This window comes from Urocitellus parryii, chromosome 1 (genome assembly GCF_045843805.1).
Source record: "Urocitellus parryii isolate mUroPar1 chromosome 1, mUroPar1.hap1, whole genome shotgun sequence".
NCBI classification, from domain to species: domain Eukaryota; kingdom Metazoa; phylum Chordata; class Mammalia; order Rodentia; family Sciuridae; genus Urocitellus; species Urocitellus parryii.
In genome coordinates, this window is record NC_135531.1 from 59,506,697 (window position 1) to 59,528,958 (window position 22,262).

At 37.1% G+C, this 22,262-nt stretch overlaps 1 protein-coding gene across 1 annotated transcript in view; it reads right to left on the minus strand.

Annotated features, from left to right (window-relative positions):
- Nucleotides 1-22,262, minus strand: part of Fcho2 (FCH and mu domain containing endocytic adaptor 2) — a 129,776-nt gene that overhangs the window by 65,571 nt on the left and 41,943 nt on the right. Inside the window, exons 7-8 of the mRNA XM_077800364.1 lie at nucleotides 16,314-16,412; nucleotides 15,241-15,337 (exon numbers count right to left, since the gene is read on the minus strand). Coding sequence (XP_077656490.1) covers nucleotides 15,241-15,337; nucleotides 16,314-16,412 — 196 coding nt within the window. The remainder of the gene's footprint in view (nucleotides 1-15,240; nucleotides 15,338-16,313; nucleotides 16,413-22,262) is intronic.

Here is a 22,262-nt window from a genome sequence, read left to right on the forward strand (position 1 = left end):
AAGTAGTATAATAGTATCTCCATAAGTAGGGGAAATTTTTTTTAATGTTCTCCAAGTACTTAACTTACACAGAATTGAAAAGATAAAGTGAAAGGTTACACTGTGCAACAGGTGACTGACTAAAGATTCTTTAGCCAAGAAAAGTAAAACTTTTAAGTATATAAATTTTAAAATCTGGGTCTCACAGTTTTTTGTTAAAATATGTGGCATAGGGGCTGGGGATGTGGCTCAAGCGGTAGCGCGCTCGCCTGGCATGCGTGCGGCCCGGGTTCGATCCTCAGCACCACATACCAACAAAGATGTTGTGTCCGCCGAGAACTAAAAAAAAATAAATATTAAGAAAATTCTCTCTCTCTCTCTCTCTCTCTCTCTCTCTTTTAAAAAAAAAATATGTGGCATATAGAACTAAAATTAGTTTAAGAAGGAATTTGTCCACCAGAGGGGGCCCTTACAAAAAAAAAAGGAAAAATAAAATACTAACAGAAATCAATAATATGAAACAACCGAATGACAAAATCCTTAAAGTCCATGAATTTTACACAATCACATGCAAAATTCTGTGAATGTTATTTTTCTGAGAAACACCAAATTTCTATCATTGCAATGGGCCCCTGGACTTAAATGACCAAACACATGAAAGAGCTATAACTAGTTACTCACAGCAACTCAAGCAAAGAAATTAATATTTGTCCCTTTCCACTCTACTCCATACTACCCTCTTTTATTAAAAGCCAGTCACCTACATACACAATGTCAACAGTCATTCTGAAACAGTCACCTAATTCTGGGTTTAGTGATTCTGGGAAAATCCAAGTTATCACTATTCTTGGCTTCCCTCTTACTTCCTACCATCTACTTACATGAAATAGTTTCTATATGTCTTGGTATATCTTGAGATCAGTAAAATAAAATGTATGAAGAAACAATATCTATCAGTAGCTAACTATTAATCCAGAATGTATCTGTTTTTGAAAATAACATTTACTGAATACTTAATAACATTATTTCATGTAAACCTCATGATAACTCCATGATGCAGAAACTACTGCCTATCCTCACTTTATAGATGAGGGCACTGAGACTTAAAGGTCTCAATGATGGTAAAGAGCAAACTACAAACTACAGCACTGAACCAAAGACAAGAAAACACATATGATCTACTCATCCAGAATTTAAAGAGTCAGGCAGTTAGCCAAAAGACAATTCCTGATATACAGTCATTTTAAATACCCAATCAACAGAAGAAAATTTATAAAATAACTGTGTATTTGTTGAGTCTTTCATAGACAATGTATAAGTAGGTAGGCAGGTAGGTCATTTTGAAGAATAAGAATTCAACAATTCCCATATATTCAGTTAGTCAAATTTTTCAGAATTGACAAAACTTTAATTCACTTGCTAATCTGTATTAAATGAAATTAGTGGCATGTTTTCAGAAATTCCAATATATTTCTCCTTGTAAAAAAAAATGGTTTGGGACTAAATTATTCTTAAGATCCCATTAAGCAATAAAATTCCATGACTGCAAGAAAACTGAATTATATGACTTTTCCCCTCTAGTTTGATTTATCTCTGCCTCCTAAATGGATGTTTCTGATTATACAAATATGAATCATATGACTAAGCACTATAACTCAAAACACATATACAAACTACCCAGTTTTAAAAGGTTGTATTTTGGGGCTATGGTAACTTTTATAGTTTGTACACTGATTTTATGATGTACTATATAGAAGTTATTTTAAATGTCTATTCAGAAATATTTCCACCATGATCTGGGTATGTGGCCTATACTGACAAGTTATATCCCACTATCCTAAACATAGGGATGGATTCAAAGACAGGCATGTAATAAATAATATGCTGACACTAGGAAAAACAAGGGTTTTCTCCTACTTGGAGTCTCAATTGAATTAATCTAGGATTGGGGCTACTAATGCCTTCCTTCCCAGCAATAGGAAGAAAAATCTAATAGTAGCTTAAGGAAATGAAGCCAAACAGAGACAAGAAGAAATGAGAAAAAAAAAAGAATAAAGTCTGGAAGACATCAATCTGGCCCCTGAATTCATTCCTGCCCTTCCAAAGTAAAAAAGTCAAAGCATGGAATTTTTGCTTAAGCTTGTTTACACTGGCTTTCTAACATTTGCAAGAAGTCTCTACTGAAGTAACTCAGATGACAGGTTTCAACATGAGTGCCAACCCTCAATATTGGCAGTGACTGCCTGCAGCATTGTGATGAGAGGGATTCTAAAGTCTTGTCTAGAAAAAGAATGCAATGAGCTAACAGTGGTATCTGTGCAGTAAGTCTGCACAAATGCCACCACATACATGTTAGCCCTTAATGGAGCAGTGTCTAAGAAAATAACATTGGCATATAAGCAAAAGAGGGGGAAAAAAAAAAACCCAAGAAGCCAAAATGGAATGGAAAAAATTACATGAGGGAAGGGATAAAATACCACCAAAAAAATGCCAACAAATTAAAAATTGGCTTAACATTTTAATGTCCCAATTATTCTCCCATTTAACAGTTTAAGAAAACACTAATCTATTTCAATTTGATTCTCTGGATTTTTTTTTTTTCTTTTTGCTTAAATACACTCTGGATCTTTTGTGACGCAAAGGGGGAAAAAATAAGGCTTATCAGTTTAGGTTTCTGCTTCATCTCAAATCCCATGATTTCAGTTATTTTTCTAACTGAAATTTTATTGAGATAAATGTGGATTCACATACAGTTGTAAAAAAATAATACAGAGCAATCCTTGTCCAGTTTTTAACAATAATATAATTTCTGCAAAACTACAGTATGTCACAACCAGAACACTAACAGACACAATCTGACAAATCTTATTCCTATTTCCATCTACAGCACATTTTAACTAGCTAATACATCTTTGCTTTAATTCTATCAACTCTTCTAAATACTTTTTTTTAATATTTTAAAAGTATATTTATTTGCTCTAAAATACATGATTAAGCATGAATATTTATCTCATAAAAATATATTTTAAAATGATGTAAATATATGTATTTTGTGCCACATACTGCTTATAGGTAGCTTACACTTATTCTTGCTATTTTCTTTGATAACTCTGAGTTTGAGAAGGGTATCTCTTCCTGATCTCTTGGCTAGATGGTAGCTACTCGCCGTCACGTAGTGAGAAATAATCTAAGGTTTCTGCTCAAGTTTTGTTTTCCTAACTTAGTTAAGTTTCTTAAGTTAACATAAGTTCCTAACTTAAAGGTAAAACTGTGTCTGGAGTTGAAACCTCCGCCAGGGAATCAAGGCATGAGGAAAAACGGAAAAAAGAATCATGGAACCCTTGAATACTGTTGAGTCACTGAATGAGCAGTAGACACTGGCTTTTCCTGGCTACATTGTACTCGTTCTTAAAAACTACACTGAGATTTTAAGAGAAAAATTATGGCCGTTTATTATTATTTGCAACTATACAGATACATTTAAAAAAATAAATTGAAGCTTAACATATATTTTTTGTAGACCATAGATGACATGACATGCTGTGGCCATTTTTTTTTCGAAATTTTCAAATATTATAGCTGTACTAAACAATAGTCCTACTAGCTCTCCTCCTGCATGTGGTAGTTCTGGCAGGGGATGGTATCTCCCTGTCCTATATGTAGCCTGAACCTAGTTTCTGCTACTGCTGTCTTGGTTTTTTTTTTTTTTAATTTTTTTATTAGTTGCTCAAAACATTACAATGATCTTAACATATGGTACATTTGATTCAAATGGGGTATGTAATCTTATTTTTCCCCATGTACAGATTGCAGGATCACATTGGTTATACAGCCACTTTTATACATAGGGCCATACTAGATACTCTTTATAAAAATTCTATTTTAATAGACTCCTACCCCACTGGTGCCATAGTTGTCCCCAGATAGAGGAACTAGGTGTGTAGAATCAAGGGTCTCAGCGTGTATAGCAGGGGACTTACCAAATGGCCAAGGGTGTTCTGACTTCCTGAGTTCAGTTTCATTTTTCTCAAAGTCGAGCAACTGATGGAGCAACTTGTGCAGTTCAGGGAGAGAAGGTGGGAGTTCCCTGAACAATACTAACAGACACAATCTGACTCTTTTAAATACTCTTTATAAAAATTCTATTCGTTCCTCAATTTTTTTAACCTAGACTTTACTTATAATTTATTCTCTTTAAAAGGAGCTTTTAGGTTTCATGCTATTCTTGATTTATGTATATTTCACTATCACTACCCTCATTCTATTTATCTATAACTTAGATATAATTTATTTATAATATAATTCAATTTATCTATAATTAGTTCCATTGTAATTTTTTCCCAACAAATTGGTCTTGGGATCAAGAATCCTGGAATTGAAGAATCGTGGGCTCTGGGACAGGAGTTCCCTGTGTTTCTCCTTTGCTAGCAAAGTAACAAAACTTTTTCCTTTTTCTTAAAACCTTGTCTTCATTATTGGATTGGCATCAAGGACAAGGATCAAGCTTTCTGTTAAAATTGGACTACCGCAGCAGGACCATGCAGTAATCACGCCCCCCATCCCGGGCCCCATCTACCCACTCCAGCTTTCTTGGGCAGGTCTGGCACTCCAAGCAATCTCCACTTCCATGCTAAGGATACAAGGTGGCTGGTGAATTTCTTGAGAGTTGACTGCTGGAAATATTGGGAGACGGTGAGTTTGCCTTGGATCAAACCAAAGGAGCTGTTCTGTGAGTTAACAGAGGGGCTGAGGGACTATAGAAGTCTTTTTGCTTCAGGGAACTCCCACCTTCTCTCCCTGAACTGCACAAGTTGCTCCATCAGTTGCTTGACTTTGAGAAAAAGGAAACTGAAATCAGAAAAAGTCAGGACACCATTAGCCATTTGGTTAAGTCCTCTGCTATGCAACGCCGAGATCCTTGATTCTACACACCTAGTTCCTCTTTGTGGGAACATTTGTTCCCTCTTTCTGGGAACAACTGTGGCACTAGTGGGGTAGAAGTCACAGTTCAGCAGGACTTGAGAACCTAGGGATATTTACTCCCTTTTGATGTGTTCTAGGTTTTCATCTGTTTATTGGCCTTGAGTTTGGGAATTCCCTCTCTGTCTGCCTGTGTTGTTGTTGTTTGTATCCATTACTGGCCCATTTAAGACATGAGCAACACTGCATCAATTTCTTCTGATGGTCCCTTGAGAAAGATCCTGGCTGACTGGGCCATGTATAGCTATAAACCTATGACTAAGAAAAAGATATTATGTGCATCATATATATATGTGTGTGTGTGTGTGTGTGTGTACATACATATATAAAATATATATGGAGAAAAATATGGTGTTTTACTGAAGTCTGGCCAATGTACGTTCTGTAAGGGGAAGAAAGGTGGCCATTGTCTGGTACTCTGAAATACCATATGATATTACAGTTAGTTGGAGCTGTTCTGCCAGAGGAAAATGAGAAGAAATCCCAAATATGCAGGCTTTTATGTTGCTACATAATAAGGAGTCTGAATGTCCAGGGACTAAGTTGCTGGTTCATAGAAAGGCACAGCCTCTAGTGTGTGAGGACAGCAGAAAGTCAACACAGACAGTTGAGGAGGATTTGATAAACTTTAATATAACAAACAATCCTACTTCTAACCTAGTACTGACCAGCCAGCTGGTCTGGCACCACCTCTGGCTCCCACTAGCTCTCTTAGTCCCATAGGGAGCCATCCACATGAAGGGAAGGTGGAAGAAGAGGGGCTCCCACTATCAGCATCATCATGCTATGACTCAGGGTCAGGGATGGTCTCCCCATCTAAAACCTGCCAGGGTATTCTTTCTGGCTGGTGAGCACCCATTGCCAGGGCAGGTCAATTCCCCCTAAGGCAATACCTCATCAGCATAAATGCACAGGGGCAACCAACAGGGTATCAATGGACTTACAGTCCCTTCTTAACCTCTGACTTGATTAACTGGGAAAATCTGAACCCAACCTGTCAAGAAGATTCACAAAAAATGGCTGAGTTATTTACTACCATTTTGCTACTCACTGCCCCACCTGGGCAGATATACAGACTCTGCTTAGTATGTTACTCACAGCTGATGAGCACCAAATAGTGATAGATAGGGCAAGGGAAGACGCTCAGAGGCTCCATGATGAGGATCCCAATCACAGAAGCTATTCCTATAAGGGAGCCCAATGGGGACAGACAGCAAAATGATTAAACATTATCAGAAAGTCTTTTGGTGGGACTCAGAAGAAGAGTACCCAAGCAAAAAAGTTTAAGATTCAGGAATTACAACAAAAGATCAATGAGAAACCATTAGAATTTTTAGAGCGAGTTTATTAGGCATACAGGAAATACATAGATACAGAAGCCCCTGAAAACCTTCACATAGTCAATATAACTTTCAATGGGCAAAGTGCTCCAGATATAAAGAAAGAGGAAACTTTAGCAGGTGGAAGGGGCAATTGGTATGAACCCCTCACAGCTGGTTGATATTGCCTTCAAGGTATACAATTCCAGAGAGGAACAGAAACAAAATCGGTTTGTGTTTTACTGGCAACCCCTGCAAAAGGGAGCCTTAAGAAAATCCAAAGGAAGGAACAGGAATAGGAGTCGAAGCAAAACCAACGTGCCTACTGTAAGGAGGAAGAAAATTGGAAAAAGAACTGTCCAAGGAAGCAAAGGTTCCCAGAACCAGATCACACCCCAGAAAAAGAAATTGTTTCCCAAATCCAAGGCTCCAGGCCTTGTTGGAGGCCTCTATACCATTAGCCCCAAAAGAGCCCCAGGTACAAATGACAGTGGGGACCCACTGACTTCCTGTTGAACACTGATGCCAGTTATTTTGTTGTAAATACTAAATTGACCTCCTTAAGCATTAACGTGCTGGCAGTAGTTGTAGTGACAGGCTGCACTGAGCATCATCCATTGCTCCAGCCCCTTGAATGTAAACTGAGAGAAAAAAAAATTAAGGCATAATTTTTTGTATATGCCAGATTGCCCAATCCCTCTCCTGGGATGAGATCTGTTATATTAATTAAATGCACAGATAACATTCTCACTCAAAAAGCAACAGCTTCATCTATAAGTACCTCCTGAAATGTACTCTGGCTCCAGCTTTTTTGCTTGCTAACCAGGAAAAGGAAACTGAACCCATCCCATTGAAGGTCATCAGAAAAGTGAGTAAAAATATATGGACTGATGGGATTCCAGGCAGGGCCATTAATGTTACTCCCATCAAGATCTTGCTTAAGGAAGGGGCAGCCTGCCTCCAAAAAAAAGAAAAAGAAAAAAGTACTCCCTTAAAAGAGTCACTAATAAGAATTCAGCCACTTCTAGATAAGTTTTTGAAATGGGTTGATTCATCCTTGTCAGTCCCCCTACAATATGCCTATCCTGCCCTGTTAAGAAACCTCACACGAATGAGTACCAATCTGTGGAAGACTTGAGAACTACAAAAAATATTATTCAGGACATTCATCACAGTACCTAATCCATATACCCTGTTGACTACAATGCCAGGTAACTCTGCCTACTGGTTCACTGAATTTAAAGGATGCATTCTTTTGTATCCCTCAGGAAAGAAAGTCCCAATTACTATTTGCTTTTGAATGGCAAGACCCAAATATCCAAGTAACTACTCAGTATTGCTGGCTGTCCTACCTTAGGGATTTAAAAACTCCTACTCAATTTAATGAATGGCTGCCAAAAGCCTTGCAAGGGCTACAGCTGCATCAGGGAATCCTCTTACAATATGTGGATGACCTGCTTTTAGCTAGCCCAGACTATGAACATTGTCTTTCAAATACTATTGCTGCTCTAAACCATCTAGCCTCATGCGGATATAAGGTGTCCACTAAAAAGGACCAAATTTGCAAACAAGTCACTTACCTGGGATTTCAGATTAGCCAAAGAACCCAAAGTCTGATGCCAGACCAAAAGCAGACAATCTTAAGCTTTAGGAAACCCAGAAACCAGAGGCTGTTATTGGGTTCCTGGGGAAGGCAGGATTCTACTGTATCTGGATCCCTAACTTTGGACCAAAAGCAAAGTCCTTGTGTGAGGCACTAAAAGGAACAGAAATAGAACCTTTGATTTGGATCCCAGAATGCCAAGCTGCTTTTAAGAAGTTGTTATGGTTTGGATGTGAAGTGTCCCTCCAAAAGCTCACGTGTGAGACAATGCAAGAAGGTTCAGAGGAGAAATGACTGAGTTGTAAGAGTCTTAACCCAATCAGTGATTTAATCCTCTGATAGGGATTAACTGAGTGGTAACTGCAGTGGTAGGATGTGGCTGGAGAAGTAGGGATTGAGGCTATGGGGTATAGATTTTGTATCTGGAAAGTGAAGTCTCTCTCTCTGCTTCCTAATCATCATGATGTGAGCTGCTTCCCTCTGCCATCCTCTCCCAACCATAATGTTCAGCCTCACCTCAAGTCCTAAGGAATGGAGCTGGCCTTCTATAGACTAAGACCTTGGAAACTGTGAGCCCTCAAATAAACTCTTCCTCCTCTATAATTGTGCTGGTCAGATCCTTTAGTCACAGTAGCGAAAAAGCTGACTAAAACAGAAGTTAAAATATAGCCTCATGATAGCCCGTGCCTTGGGACTTACCAAGGAATTCAGATTCTACATGCATGAGAAACAAGGCACAGCCCTTGGAGTTCCCTTACAGACACTAGGAGATATACCACAACCAGTGGCCTATTTATCAAAACAGCTAGACCCCTGTAAGGATGGCCTTAGGCATGAGCCTAAGCAAATCCATTTTAAAACTCCAGTTTGAAACCTGCAGTCTCACCAGGCATGCCTAATGGAGCCCTACATTATGGACCTCAGGCACAAACAAATCACTTCTCCCCACCCTGACAAACTCAGAGTGAAGTCTCTAGCATGTGGTCCTCGATAAGGCAGAAAGGCAAGAAAATCAGGGTGGGGACCACCAAACCAGATGCTTTAACCCCAGGGTAAATGACGTTGGTGGCAGCTGATAGGGATTCAAAGGGGTGGTCAAAAGTCCCCAAATTTACTATAAATAAGGGAGCAAATGAACAGACATTCAGCCAGCCCACACTGATGCCCTCACATGAAGAGTCTGATGAGGTCCTGGAATGACATCCCAACTCTTCTCATCATTTGCCTGATCCTCTGATCTTCCTCACCGCTCTCAAATTCTACAGCCACATCTTGACCCTGTTGAGAACTGCAACTTCTCCCTACAACCCTCTCCTCAACAGGCCATCAGCTCCACCCCAGGAGAAGCCTGCCTTGGTTCCTGATCTGATCACCACGGTCTGAGAAGTATACATCTGTGGGACTCAAAGCCTAAGGCTTGAGACTTTTGATCTGACACTTGAACTTAGCATGCAGAGAGATGTCTGGTATGAGCCTGTCATGATTAAGTGTGTTTGCAGTGCCTAGAATTAATCTAGAATTGTTTGCTGTGAATTAATTAATTTAAAACTGTTTTCTATGAATTGATTATGTTTATTGTAGTGCTTAGCATTAAGGATTGTCATTTTTCTTGATTAAGAACCTATAGAGTGAAACTGTATTGAGTGATTTGAGTGAATAAAACATTGACAAAGGCAGAAGCACATGGACATTCTTTATTTCTTCCCCCTCAACTGCATAAATTGCCCCTTTTGCCATTGCAACAATCACAGAGCCCTAGGTGGCCCTCCTGCCTGCAGCCAGCAGCTGCCACTTGTGATTTGCTATAGGAAACTGAAAAGTTCACTCTAGAACAACCCATCACTATATTTGTCCCCCACCAAGTCTTGGTCCTACTAGAACAGAAGGGTGGCTACTGGCTGACTGCTAGGAAAATAGAGAGTTATCAGGCCATCCTACTACACAACCCCATCGTCAATTTGTGTTATGTTATATCCAGCAACACTGTTGCCATTAGATAGTAACAGACCATACACATAACTGCCTAGACATTTTAGAAACTGTCTACTCTAGCAGGCTGGACTTTTCTGATCAGCCTATCACAGAGCCAGACTGGGACCTCTTCAGAGATGGGAGCAGCTTCATAGATAATGGTCAGTGTAGTAGCTAGATATGCTATGGTCACAAGAACAACAGGTATTGGAAGTTAAGGCTTTATCACTGGGAACATCAGCCCACAAAGCAGAGCTAATCGCTCTGACAAGAGCTCTCAGGCTATCAAAAGGAAAGAAGGTAAACATTTATATAGACTCCAAATATGCTTTCACGATAGTACAAGCACATGGGGCTATTTGGAAAGAAGGCTCCTCACTGCTGAAAACAAGGACATTAAACATGCTCTTGAAATACTGACATTAATACAAGGCAGTGGCTGAACCAAAGCAGGTGGCAATCATGCACTGTTCCGGTCACCAGAAGGTAGACACTACCAAAGTAAGGGGAAATCAAGCTGCCACTAGGGCAGTCAAAAGAGCTGCAAGAGTAAGCCACCATTTATTAGAGCTCTGATACCTCAGCATGAACTGGACCAATACAAGCCCATTTATACTGAGGAAGATGAAAAATGAGACAAAGAATGGGCTGTTATTATTTTTTTTTTAGTTGTAGTTGGACACAGTACCTTTATTTTGTTTGTTTACTTTTATGTGACACTGAGGAACGAACCCATGCCTCACACGTGCTAGGCAAGTGCCCCTACCACAGAGCCACAACCCCAGCCCCAAAGAATGGGGTTTTGATTCCTGGGATAGTACTGCCAGGTGGAGAGAAAATTCCCAAGGACTCATCCTCCTGTCTGAAAGACTGGTCTGGTCCTTGGTGAAACATCTACATGTGAATACACACAATGGGAGGGATACTTTGGTGAATCTTATCAAGCCCCATTTGCAAGGACCACACCTCCAAAAAACCACTCAGCAGGTTACTAGAAACTGTGCATTATATGCTCCTAAAAATCCCAACACTGAAAGGCAGCCTACTGTGAGGAACACACATGTGGGAACACAGACTTTTGATGATTTTACCTAAATGCCCCATACCATAGGAAACTTCAGATATTTGCTTGTACAGGTGGACACCTTCTCTGGGTGTAGAGGCATATTCTACCTGAAGAAAAAAGGCTTCAGAAATAACTAGAGTTCTCTTAAAGGAGTTGATCCCAAGATATAGGCTCCTTTCCTCATGCAAAGTGACAAAAGACCATCTTTTATTGCTAACGTGACCCAACAAGTGAGCAAAGCAGTGGCTATCCAGTGGAAACTACAAGCATCCTGGAAACCCCAATCTATAGGAAAAACAGAAAAAAATAAACCACATCTTTAAAAAACAGTGGCTAAATTATGCCAAGAAACCACCTGCAGTAGGATAAGATGTTGCCAATTGCTCTCCTCCGAATATGGATGGCCCCTAGAAGTGGGCTCAAATTGAGCCCCTATGAAATAGTGTATGGGAAAGCCCTTCTGCCATCCCAGGAGAAAGGGGAGAATATAGCTAAAGCAGGAAAAACTAGGCTAAAACAGTGTGTACAACAAATCAATCAATATTAACCATTATACATGAGTATACTTCTTTCAGGTCCCCTCCAAGTTTGAAATCACCTCTTCATTCCTTCCAGTCTGGAGACCAGGTGCTACTTACGACCTGGAAAGAGGGCTGGGGTTGTGGCTCAGCGGTGGAACACTTGCCTACCACATGGGGGGCCCTGGGTTTGATCCTCAGTACCACGTAAAAATAAATGATATAAAGGTATTGTGTCCAGCTACAACTAAAAAAATAAATATTAAAAAAAAAAAAAAGACCTGGAAAGAACAGGGACTGGAGCAACAACTGTGAGAAAAGTGGACAGGACTTAATGACATGCTTCTGATAACCCACACATCCCTGAAACTTGCTGGAATAAAACCCTGGGTTCATCATACTACAGTGAAAAAGTATCCAAGAGACTTGCTGGAATGGACATCAGAACCCTTAGGAGATGTACTTGTTTGAGGAAACATAATGAGAGATTTGATGCCTTTACCAACTTCGATGCTTATCCCCATTCCCTCTCTAGGCTGAAAGAACAACAATTTGGTTAGAATAGCATAGACCTTGGCTACCTTGAATCAGGAGGTTGATTGATGATCTGCCTTCCAAGAGCACAATCTTCTATGGACCATGATGACCCCTTTGTACATCCAGTTATAAACTTACTCAGATACTAGGTGAAGGGAGACTGGGCACCGACATGAGACCTCGGAGCCTGCACCATTATGTATTGTGTTCGAGTAATGCATTACACAGCTGAGACACTCTTCAATGTTCCCTCTCTCACTCTTCCTCTTATGCATCTAATGCCATTTTCCTGGTCCATAGAGAAATACAAATTCTAAAATATCTTGAAAGGAGACCTCCTCCAGAACAAGAACAAACACCTTTGTGTGTACAAAATATTGTCTAATTTCTCACAGAAAAGATTACAGTGTAACTAATTGCTTACTCCCTCCCAGACCATTTTTGGATGGAATGCACAGAATTTAAAGTTGGGAATTATTTCCTATTGGGGACCTACTAGATTTCTTTAAAGAAACAATGGCTTTCTGGGTCCCTGCAGTACAGGTGTTCACATATAAAATTAATAACTATCCTTGGGCTATCAAATGCCTCAGAAACTTCACAACTCCCACCCAATGCTTTCTAGGGAATTTAGACACCATTTCAATTCATTATTTAAAGGAATCAGCTCACTGGGCAAGCTCCCTAAAGCTTTTTACTGGGCTGGCACAGGACCTCCCTAGTAGAATTCCTGACAGCGATGAATACTTTTCTGGCTACCTTACTGCCCTGGTGGGGCAGTAAGGTAGCCACACCATTGGGTCCTCCAAAATCTGTCAAAAACTTTGATCAACATGGGCAATGAGACAGCCTTGTCCGTCTCAAATTTACAGACTTGTCTGGACTTCTTGGCCAAGGTAGTTCTAAATAACTGCATGGAATTAGACTATCTGTTAGCCGAGTAAGGAGGAGTTTGTACTATAGCTAATACATACTGCTGCGTTTATATTAACACCTTCTCACAAGTGGAGACCAGTATTGAAAAGATCAGTAACTAGCAACCTGGCCACAACAGACCTTTGACCACCACACATCCCTTTTGGATGGAATGGGAATAGGCCTAACTGACTTGGTTTTCTAGCCTCTTCTCTTGTATACCAAGATATATTAAGTCTATTTTGCTACATCTTCTCTACCTCATTCTGACTACCTCACTCATCACTGCTCTTGTGTGTCTTTCCATTTACTGCTCTGTTGCTGTTCCACCCTTTGCAACTATGCAACAAAAAACCAGAAGAGAGAATGGGTAACAAGTAAACAGCTTGGAAATATAGTCGCCCACTTTCCATAAAAATGGAAGCTACAAATTGACAGTGGAGAAATGGAACAAGGATTCATTGATGCTTTGACTATATCCCTTGTCGCTTTAAAACTTATATATATATTTTTTTTTTCCCGACCTTCTTTTCCCTGGTCCTCTTTTCTCTGACCTTCTCCTCCCTGATCTTCTCCTTCTTGATCTCTCCTGCCTAATCTCATTTCCCTCAATCACCTCTTTAAACCACCCCAGCTCCCCCCCCCCCCCCCCCGTTCCCCCATGATAGAATCATAGGCTCTGGGACAAGAGTTCCCTGAATTTCTCCTTTGTTAACAAAGCAATATAACTTTTTCCTTTTTCTTTTAATTTTTTTAGTTGTAGATGGACACAATAGCTGTATTTATTTATCGTTTTATGTAGCGCTGAGGATTGAATCCAGTGCCTCAGACATGCTAAGCAAACGCTCTAGCATTTTCTAGGGTAAGGACATAAAAACAACTGAGATACTAAGGGAAAAACCTGGTATATATAGGGAATAGCTAGCAGTTCAGGTACAGGTATAGAAATAAGGAAAGTAAAAGTACTGAGATTAGTCAGCCCAGATCCATAAAGGCTTTGAATACAAGTCGGAATCTAACTTATATTCCTTCTACAAGGAAAATCAAAAATTCAAAAATTTATAAGTAATGAAATAAGTTCACAAATGTACAGTCCAAAGGTGAGTATTACATAACATCTAAAAAGGACTGGAGAAGAAATCTGTCCTCTGCCAGTATGAGAAACCTACAAAGTAATTAGGCAGGTGGGGGAAAAAATGGAGAGAAAGTGTGAGGGAGAAATACTAACACAACTGGATCAGTAAATTTTAAAATTAGTTAAATTTGGGAAGAAACAATGATTCAAATTTCAAGCCTTAGTTCAGTGAACTGCACTGAAAAAAAAAATGGCTCCCAAACTTCACAAATCACTTATCTACTTTCCTGAATTCCACCATATTTTAATTTCTTTTTTTAATTAGTGATTTTTGTAATACTTCTATTTTATTTATTTATTTTTATGTGGTGTTGCTGAGGATCAAACCTAGTGCCTCACATGTATTAGGTAAGCTCTCTGCCACTGAGCTCCAGCACCAGCTCCCATATTTTAACTTCTTAACTGGACTAAATTATTTTTACCTGTAGAGTGAAACAAGTACCTTGCAAGAACTTGGTATAGTAACTAACACAAAGATTTGAAAAGTCTGGAAGATTCTAAGTAAAGGAAGGAAATGAACTATTAATTGTACCCAATATAACATGCTTTTTAAAAGTAGAATAATCCTATAATCATTTATTCACAAAAAATAGGAACTAAAATTCCCATATCCATTGGTTCATTGGTATATCCCCAATGCTTAGAATAGTGTCCAGTGTAATGTTAGTACTCAATTTTTTGAGTACACATGTGAATGAAAAAAGAAAGAATCACAGCCTCTGGGATAGGAGTCTCCTGTGTTTCTCCTTTGCTAGCAAAGCAATAAATTTTTTTTTCCCCTTTTTTTCAAAAAAAAAAAAAAGAAAGAAAAAGAATTTTAAGAAAGGTTCTATGTTGGTTTCAATGTTTCTGAGGGTTCAATATTCTCTTCCAATCTTTTTTATTTTATTAAAATGGTCTTATAAAGCTAATTCTCCTTTCACAAATATAAAAGCAAATTTAGTATAGGTTATAATAATGATTTTAAGTAATACGGAATTATTAAGCTATGAAAAGCAAATAAAAATCATAATTTAACATATTATCACATCCCAAGAAAACAACATCAGAGATTTCACACATTTTTAGGTATGCCTATTTTTAGGTTTGGTTCCATTTTATAATTTCAAATGTTATTTAGTTAAACTTGTGCTAAAAAGTCAAAATCACCCCATACATGCATGAATTTAAAGGCAATATTTGTTAGTAAGTGAGAAATTTGTGGTTTATCATCTTACCAGGTCTCTCCTTTCCAGTGCCTTTTGACTCAGCAAATTTTTGTATTAAACTTTCAATGGTTGTATTAGCCATATTGTTTATAAATTCTTCATGAACCTATTAAAACAAAGAAAAAATGTTTTTTTATCCATAAATATTTTTACTGTATTTCAGATAAAACTTCTACAAAGCAATTAAAATTTTTTACACAAAAAAATTATTGTCTTGATCCAAGGGCATTTGGGAACTTTCATTTACCTAACATACTATTACCTAACAGTATTAGCAGATCTGTGAAGACCAATGACTGCTTACTTTGCTCCTTTAAGATATGGCCTCACAGCATTAGAAATCAAGGTAGTTTCCAGTTCTTATATTTTGTCTTTTTTTTTTTTTTTTTTTTTGGTGCTAGGGATTGAACCCAGGGCCTTGCACATGTGAGGCAAGCACTCTACCAATTGAGCTATATCCCCAGCCTTCCAGTTTCTTTTGAATGTTTTAGACATAAAATTCTTATGATAATTAAAACTTATAAAGACAATGAAAACAATTTGGAGGTTTATTTATTTATTTATTTAGTTGTTGATAGGTCTTTATTTTTATTTATTTATATTTATGTGGTGCTGAGGATCGAACCCAGTGCCTCACATACGCTAGGCAAACGCTCTACCACTCAACTCGGCCACAACCCCAGCCCTAGTTTGGGGGTTTTAATAGTAAAAAATAAAAGACTTCATCTTTCTGTATTGTTATTTCAATGCACCCAAAATTCTCATCACTAAACTTCTTTTATATTTCCAGGACATTTCTAAGATCAATTTCTCTAACTTACTGAAGTTTAAAACAGAAATATTCAAGAATCAGCAACTTCAAACTTAAAATGTAAAGAGGATTGAGCATACTTAGTTTTGAAAAAATAATCTGAATTATAATGCTTATTAACCAAAAATAAAAAATGCTTGTAATTACATATTCATTATCTGAAATAATTCAGTATCATATTAATTTTAGACAGTGTGACAAAGATTCATAAATAGCCATAAATAAACATAAAATGTCATAAATTGATTCAACATAAAGTAAAAATACTTACCTGGCCTATTTGCAAATGAATTTCCTTTATAGCATTTGACAAGGATCCGATTATTTCCTTTATGTGAATGAGATGAGTTTCTTCAATATCTTGAAATTTCTGGGTAGCAAATATAAAGTTATATATATACATATATATATGCACACATAAATAAAGCATATATGTATACAATTATATATTCTAAATCAAAAGAGATTTTATAAATCATCTCAATACTGATAACCAAATTAAGCAAGTTACTATTATTACATAACATTTAACAATACCTCTCCACAAATGATTCTTCAATAATATCTATTAATTTACTGAAAGATAACATTGAGAAAAGTTAACTTTTTGTTATATCATCTCTTTGGCCAATATGAACTTTTTCAAAGTTTAAAGATACTACATGTTAAATTCTATAGTCATAATTTTTTTAAAAAATTAGCAGATCAAGAGGCGAATAATGTTACATAACCAAGGAAGAAGAGTTTACAAAACTGAAAAACAATTAGCTGGTAGAGGAAAATTATAGTTTACTTCTGAAGACTACAATCTGTCCAAAGATCTCAAAATGTCATTCTAAGTTCTTGAAATTATTAAAATAATCTCAAGAAGATATGTTCTGTGAATGAAAAAATTAGGGAAAGAAGCTCTTTTAACCAAAGGTGGAGATGCTCCAGATCATGTAGGGGACATTTTCAAACTATAAAACACATTGATTCACCAATACTACTTGAGGAATGGGGATGAAAACAGGTAAGAATATTGTTTGGAAAAAAATCCAAGGTATTGTAGTATTTATTTATTCCCTCTGAGATTAAAAAGTAAAACAAAACAAAACACCACTCCTAGCCTTGGCTTCACAATAAACATACTAAAAACTCTTAAGAGCGAATGGGGTTATAGAGTGGTACTTTTCCATCATGCTCAAAACTTAGGTTTGATCTCCAGCCCACATACATATAAGCACATGCAAGCATGTACACACACACACACAAAAAAAAAAAAAAAAAACTCTCAGAAATACTCAAATAAGGAAACATCTCACTTTGCTTAACCCAGCATTTTATAAATTTATTTGTAGCAATTTGTAAATTTCTTTGATCTCACAACCTTTTTTTTATTCTTTTTCCTTAAATATTACTATCTCACAAAAGAATGTTCCTCAAAACAGGGTTTGGGAAATGCTGAATCAGACATTTTAAAACAACATACAATTGTCATTTCTACTGCACAAATCTGATTAAACTTTTCTTGCCAGGAAAACAGCAGTTCTAACAGCTTTGTTATATTTTCCTCATAGTTTATCAAATTACATTCCTTCATCTCATAGTGATGCCCAAACTTCTCTAGCACTGAATTACATGATCAGAAAACACTAAGCCAAATTATATCTACATTTGTGTAGATAAAATAAACTTCTAAAGAAATCAATAAGGGGTCTGGGGTTGTGGCTCAGTGGTAGCACGCTTGCCTAGCATGTGTGAGGCACTGAGTTCGATTCTCAGCACCACAAACAAATTTTTAAAAAAAGGTCCATCAAAAACTAAAAAATAATTTAAAAAGGAATCAATAAGGACAAAATTACATTTATAGCAGTAATGTAACAATACCCAAAAAATTTAAGACCATTTTATTAATGAGGAATGGTAGAATTAAAATAAAGCACTGTAATTGATTAATTTTCTAAGCCAAAGAGATTATTTCAAAATCCTGGATTATTCTCAATAGAAATATATTCAGTAGTAAAATGATATTTCATATTAAAATAAGTGGTCCTCAACTTAAATTTCAAAATTTTAATGAATAATGTATTTTCTTATAGACTGGGAGAACTAAATACAGTAAAGCTGGGCAATAGAACCATTAATTTCAGGGGATAACCACTAACTTCAAGGAAACTGCATCTTCATTCTCCTTTTTCAAAAAAGCAGAATCAGTGCATTAGTTATACATAATGGTGGGGTTGATTTCAAAATATTAATAAAATCTTAGAATATAATTTGCTCCATTTCAGTTCCTAGTGCTTTTATCTTGCAGTCTCCTCCTCCCTCCCCTTGTTTCCCCTTCCTCTGCTCTACTGATCTTCCTTCTATTTATTTCTATTTTAATTGGGACTTTGTAGATACATCCAAAGGCCAAATTCACTGTATCAAATTAATACCACATTCCTTCATTTTTTCTATCCCTCTTCCCTCCTCTTCAGTCTCCTTTACTCCACTGATCATACTGCTGTTTTCGTGAGATCCATGTGGCCCCCCACTTCCACCACCACCCGCTTGCTTAGCTCTAACTTCTGCATATGAGAGAAAACATTTCATTCTGGACTTTCTGGATCTGGTTTACTTCACTTAGCATGATATTCTCCAGTTTCATTTATCAGGAAATGCCATAATTTCATTCTTCTTTATGGCCAAGTAAAACTCCATTGTGCATACAAACCACATTTTCTTAATCCACTATTGATGGGTACCTGGGCTTGTTCCACAGCTTGGCTATTGTGAATTACACTGCAGCAAACACTGATGTACCTGTATCACTACAGTATGCTGATTTCACTTCTTGTGGAAAAATACCAAGTGGTGGGATAGCTGGGTCATGTGGTAGTTCTATTCCCAATCTCTTCAAGAATCTCCATACTGCTTTCCAAAGTGGTCATATTAATTTGCAGTCCCAGCAACAATTCATGAGTATCCCTTCCCCCCCCCCCCCCCGCAATCTTCACCAGCATTTATTATTGTTTGTGTTCTTGAGAATGCCATTCTAACTGGATTGAGATGGAATCTCAAAATGTAGTTTTGGTTTGCATTTTCCTGATTGCCATGGATATTGAACATTTTTTCACATATTTGTTGACCATTTATATTTCTTCCTTTGAGAAATATCTGTTTGGTTCTTTTGCCCATTTATTAATTAGTTTTTTGTTTTGTTTTGCTATTTTCTTGAGTTGTTTATGTATTCTGGGTATTAATCCCCCCATCAGAGAAGTAGCTGGCAAATATTTTCTCCTATTCTGTAGGCTCTCTTGTCATGCTCTTAATCATGTCCTTTGCTGTTCAGAAGATTTTTTAATCTGATGGCATCCCACTTGTTGATTCTTGGTTTTATTTCTTGAGCTTCGGGGATCTTAAGGAAGTTGCTGCCTGCGCCAATATGTTGGAGTGTTGATCCTATTTTCTTCTATCAGTGCAAAGTTTCTGGTCTAATTCCAAGGTCTTTGATCCACTTGATTGGACTTACATGCAGGGTGAGAAGGACCTAGTTTCATTCTACACATGGATATCCAGTTTTCTCAAAACCGTTTGTTAAGACTATATTTTTTTCCAAGATAGATTTTGGCACCTTTGCCAAGTCTCAGATGACTGCAACTACGTGGGTTCATCTCTGTTCTATTCTATTTCATTGGTCTTCATGTCTTTTGTGTGTGTGTATGTGGGTGTACCAATACCAATACCACTACTCTTTTTGTAATCTGAAACCAGGTGGTGTGATGATGACTCCAGCATCATTACTTTAGCTCAGGACTGCTTTGGCTATTCTGGGTCTTTTATTCTTCCACATGAATGTTTGGACTGTTTTCTCTAGTTCTGTGAGAATATAATTGGTACCCTGATGGGGATTGCACTGAATCTCTGTAACCCTTTTGATAATATGGTCATTTTGACAATATTAATTCTGCCTATCCAAGAACACGTGAGATCTTTCCATCTTCTAAGGTCTTCTTCAGTTTCTTTCTTCAGCATTCTATAGTTTTCATTTTAGAGGTCTTTCACCACTTGGTTAGATTTATTCCTGAGTATTTATTTTGGTGGGGGTAGGTTATTGTGAATGGGATAGTTTTTCTGATTTCCTTCTCAGTATATTCACTACTGGAGTATAGGAAAGCTATTGATTTATGAATATTTACCTTATATTCTACAACTTTGATAAATTTATCATCTCTATAAGTATTCTGGTAGAGTTTTTTGAGTCTTCTAGATGTAGAATCATGTCATCTGCAAACAAAGATAATTTGATTTCTTCCTTTTCTATCTGTATCATTTTAATTTCCTTCTCTTGCCTGATTGCCATACTAGAGTTAGAAAAACTATCTGAATAAGAGTGGTGAGAGTGGGCATCCTGGTTTGCTCCTGGTTGTAGAGGAAATGTTTTCAGTATACCTATAATGTTGGCTTCAGGTTTGTCATATATAGCCTTTATGATGTTGAGGTAAGTTCTTTCCATCCCTAGCTTTTCCACTGTTTTTTAACAAGAATGGGTCCTAGGTTTATCAAAAATCTTTTCTGACTCTATTGAGATGACCATGTGATTCTTGGCCTTAATTCTGCTTAAGTGGTAAATTACATTTATTGATTTGCAGATGTTGAACCAACCGTGCATCATGGAATGAAACATACTTGATTACGGTATGTCATCTTCTTGATGTGTTTTTGAATGTGGTTTGCTAATATTTTATTTAGGATTGTTTGCATTAATGTTAATCAAGAATACTGGTCTGCACTTTCCTTAATGCATATTTGTGTGGTTTTAGTATGATGGTTACTCTGGCTCCATAGGATGTATTTGGAAGTGTTCCCTCCTATTTCATGAAATAATCTGACAAAGAATGATGTTAGATTTTTTTAAAGGTCTCATAGAGCTTGGCTGAGAATCCATCTGGTCCTGGGCTTTTCTTTGTTGGAAAGCTTTCAATTGCTCCTTCAATTGCATTGCTTGCTTAGGTTTTCTATATCTCCCTGTTCTATTTGGGCAGGTCTTTCTTATGTGTCTAGAAATTTGTCCATGTCTTCCAGACTGGAGTTTAAGTTTTCAAAATAGTTTCTAAAGATCCTCTAGATTTTGGGCTGGGGATGTGGCTCAAGCGGTAGCGCGCTCGCCTGGCATGCATGCGACCCGGGTTCGATCCTCAGCACCACATACCAACAAAGATGTTGTGTCCGCCGAGAACTTATAAATAAATATTAAAAATTCTCTCTCTCTCTCTCTCTCTCTCTCTCCTCTCTCACTCTCTCTTTAAAAAAATAAATAAATAAATAAATAAAAGCAGTACACTCTAGTTTAAAAAAAAAAAAAGATCCTCTAGATTTCAGAGTCTTTGGTGATATCTCTTTTTCATCTCTAATTTTGTTGATTTGGGCCTTGTCCCTCTTTCTTCTAGTTAGTTTGCTAAAAGTTTATCAACTTTGCTATCTTCTCAAAGAACTAACTTTGTTGCACACAACCTTTGTAATATTTTTTGTTCTCAATTTCATTCATTCTTTTAATCTTAATTATGTCCTTCTTAATTATTTCCTGTCTTCTACTCATTTTGGAATTAGTTTGTTTTTCCTTTTCTAGGACCCTGAGGTGTATAGTATTAGATTATTTGGGATCTTTGTTTTTTTAAATGTAGGCACTTAATGCAATAAACTTTCCTCCTAAAACTGCCTTATATTGTCCTAGAGAACTTTATTTTTTGTATCTCTGTTCTCATTTGAATCTATTTATTGCATTCTTCTTTAATTTATGATCCACTCACTTAAAAGAGTACTGTTCAATCTTCATGTGTTTATGTGGTTTCTATAATTTTTATTCCTGTTAATTTCATTCCACTATGATTCTATAAAGTCATAGGATTACACCAGTTTTTGTATTTGCTAAGACTTATGTTGTGACTTAGTTATATGGTATATTGTGGAAAAGGTTCCATGAGCTGCTGAGGAAAAAATCAGCTCAATTCTGGGGGTCATTTTGTAGATGGATGTTTGTTAGGTCCAGTTGATTTATAGTATTATTTAGACTGGAAATATTTTTATTGAGTTTTATGTTGAATGTCCAGTTGGTGCAAGGGCTTTGTTGAAACCATCCCATATTTTTGTACTTGGGTCTATATGGGATTTATTGTTAAGAAGTATTTTTAATGAAATTAGGTGAACTGCCATTTGAGGCACAAATATTTACTGTCATCATATATTCCAGTTCGAG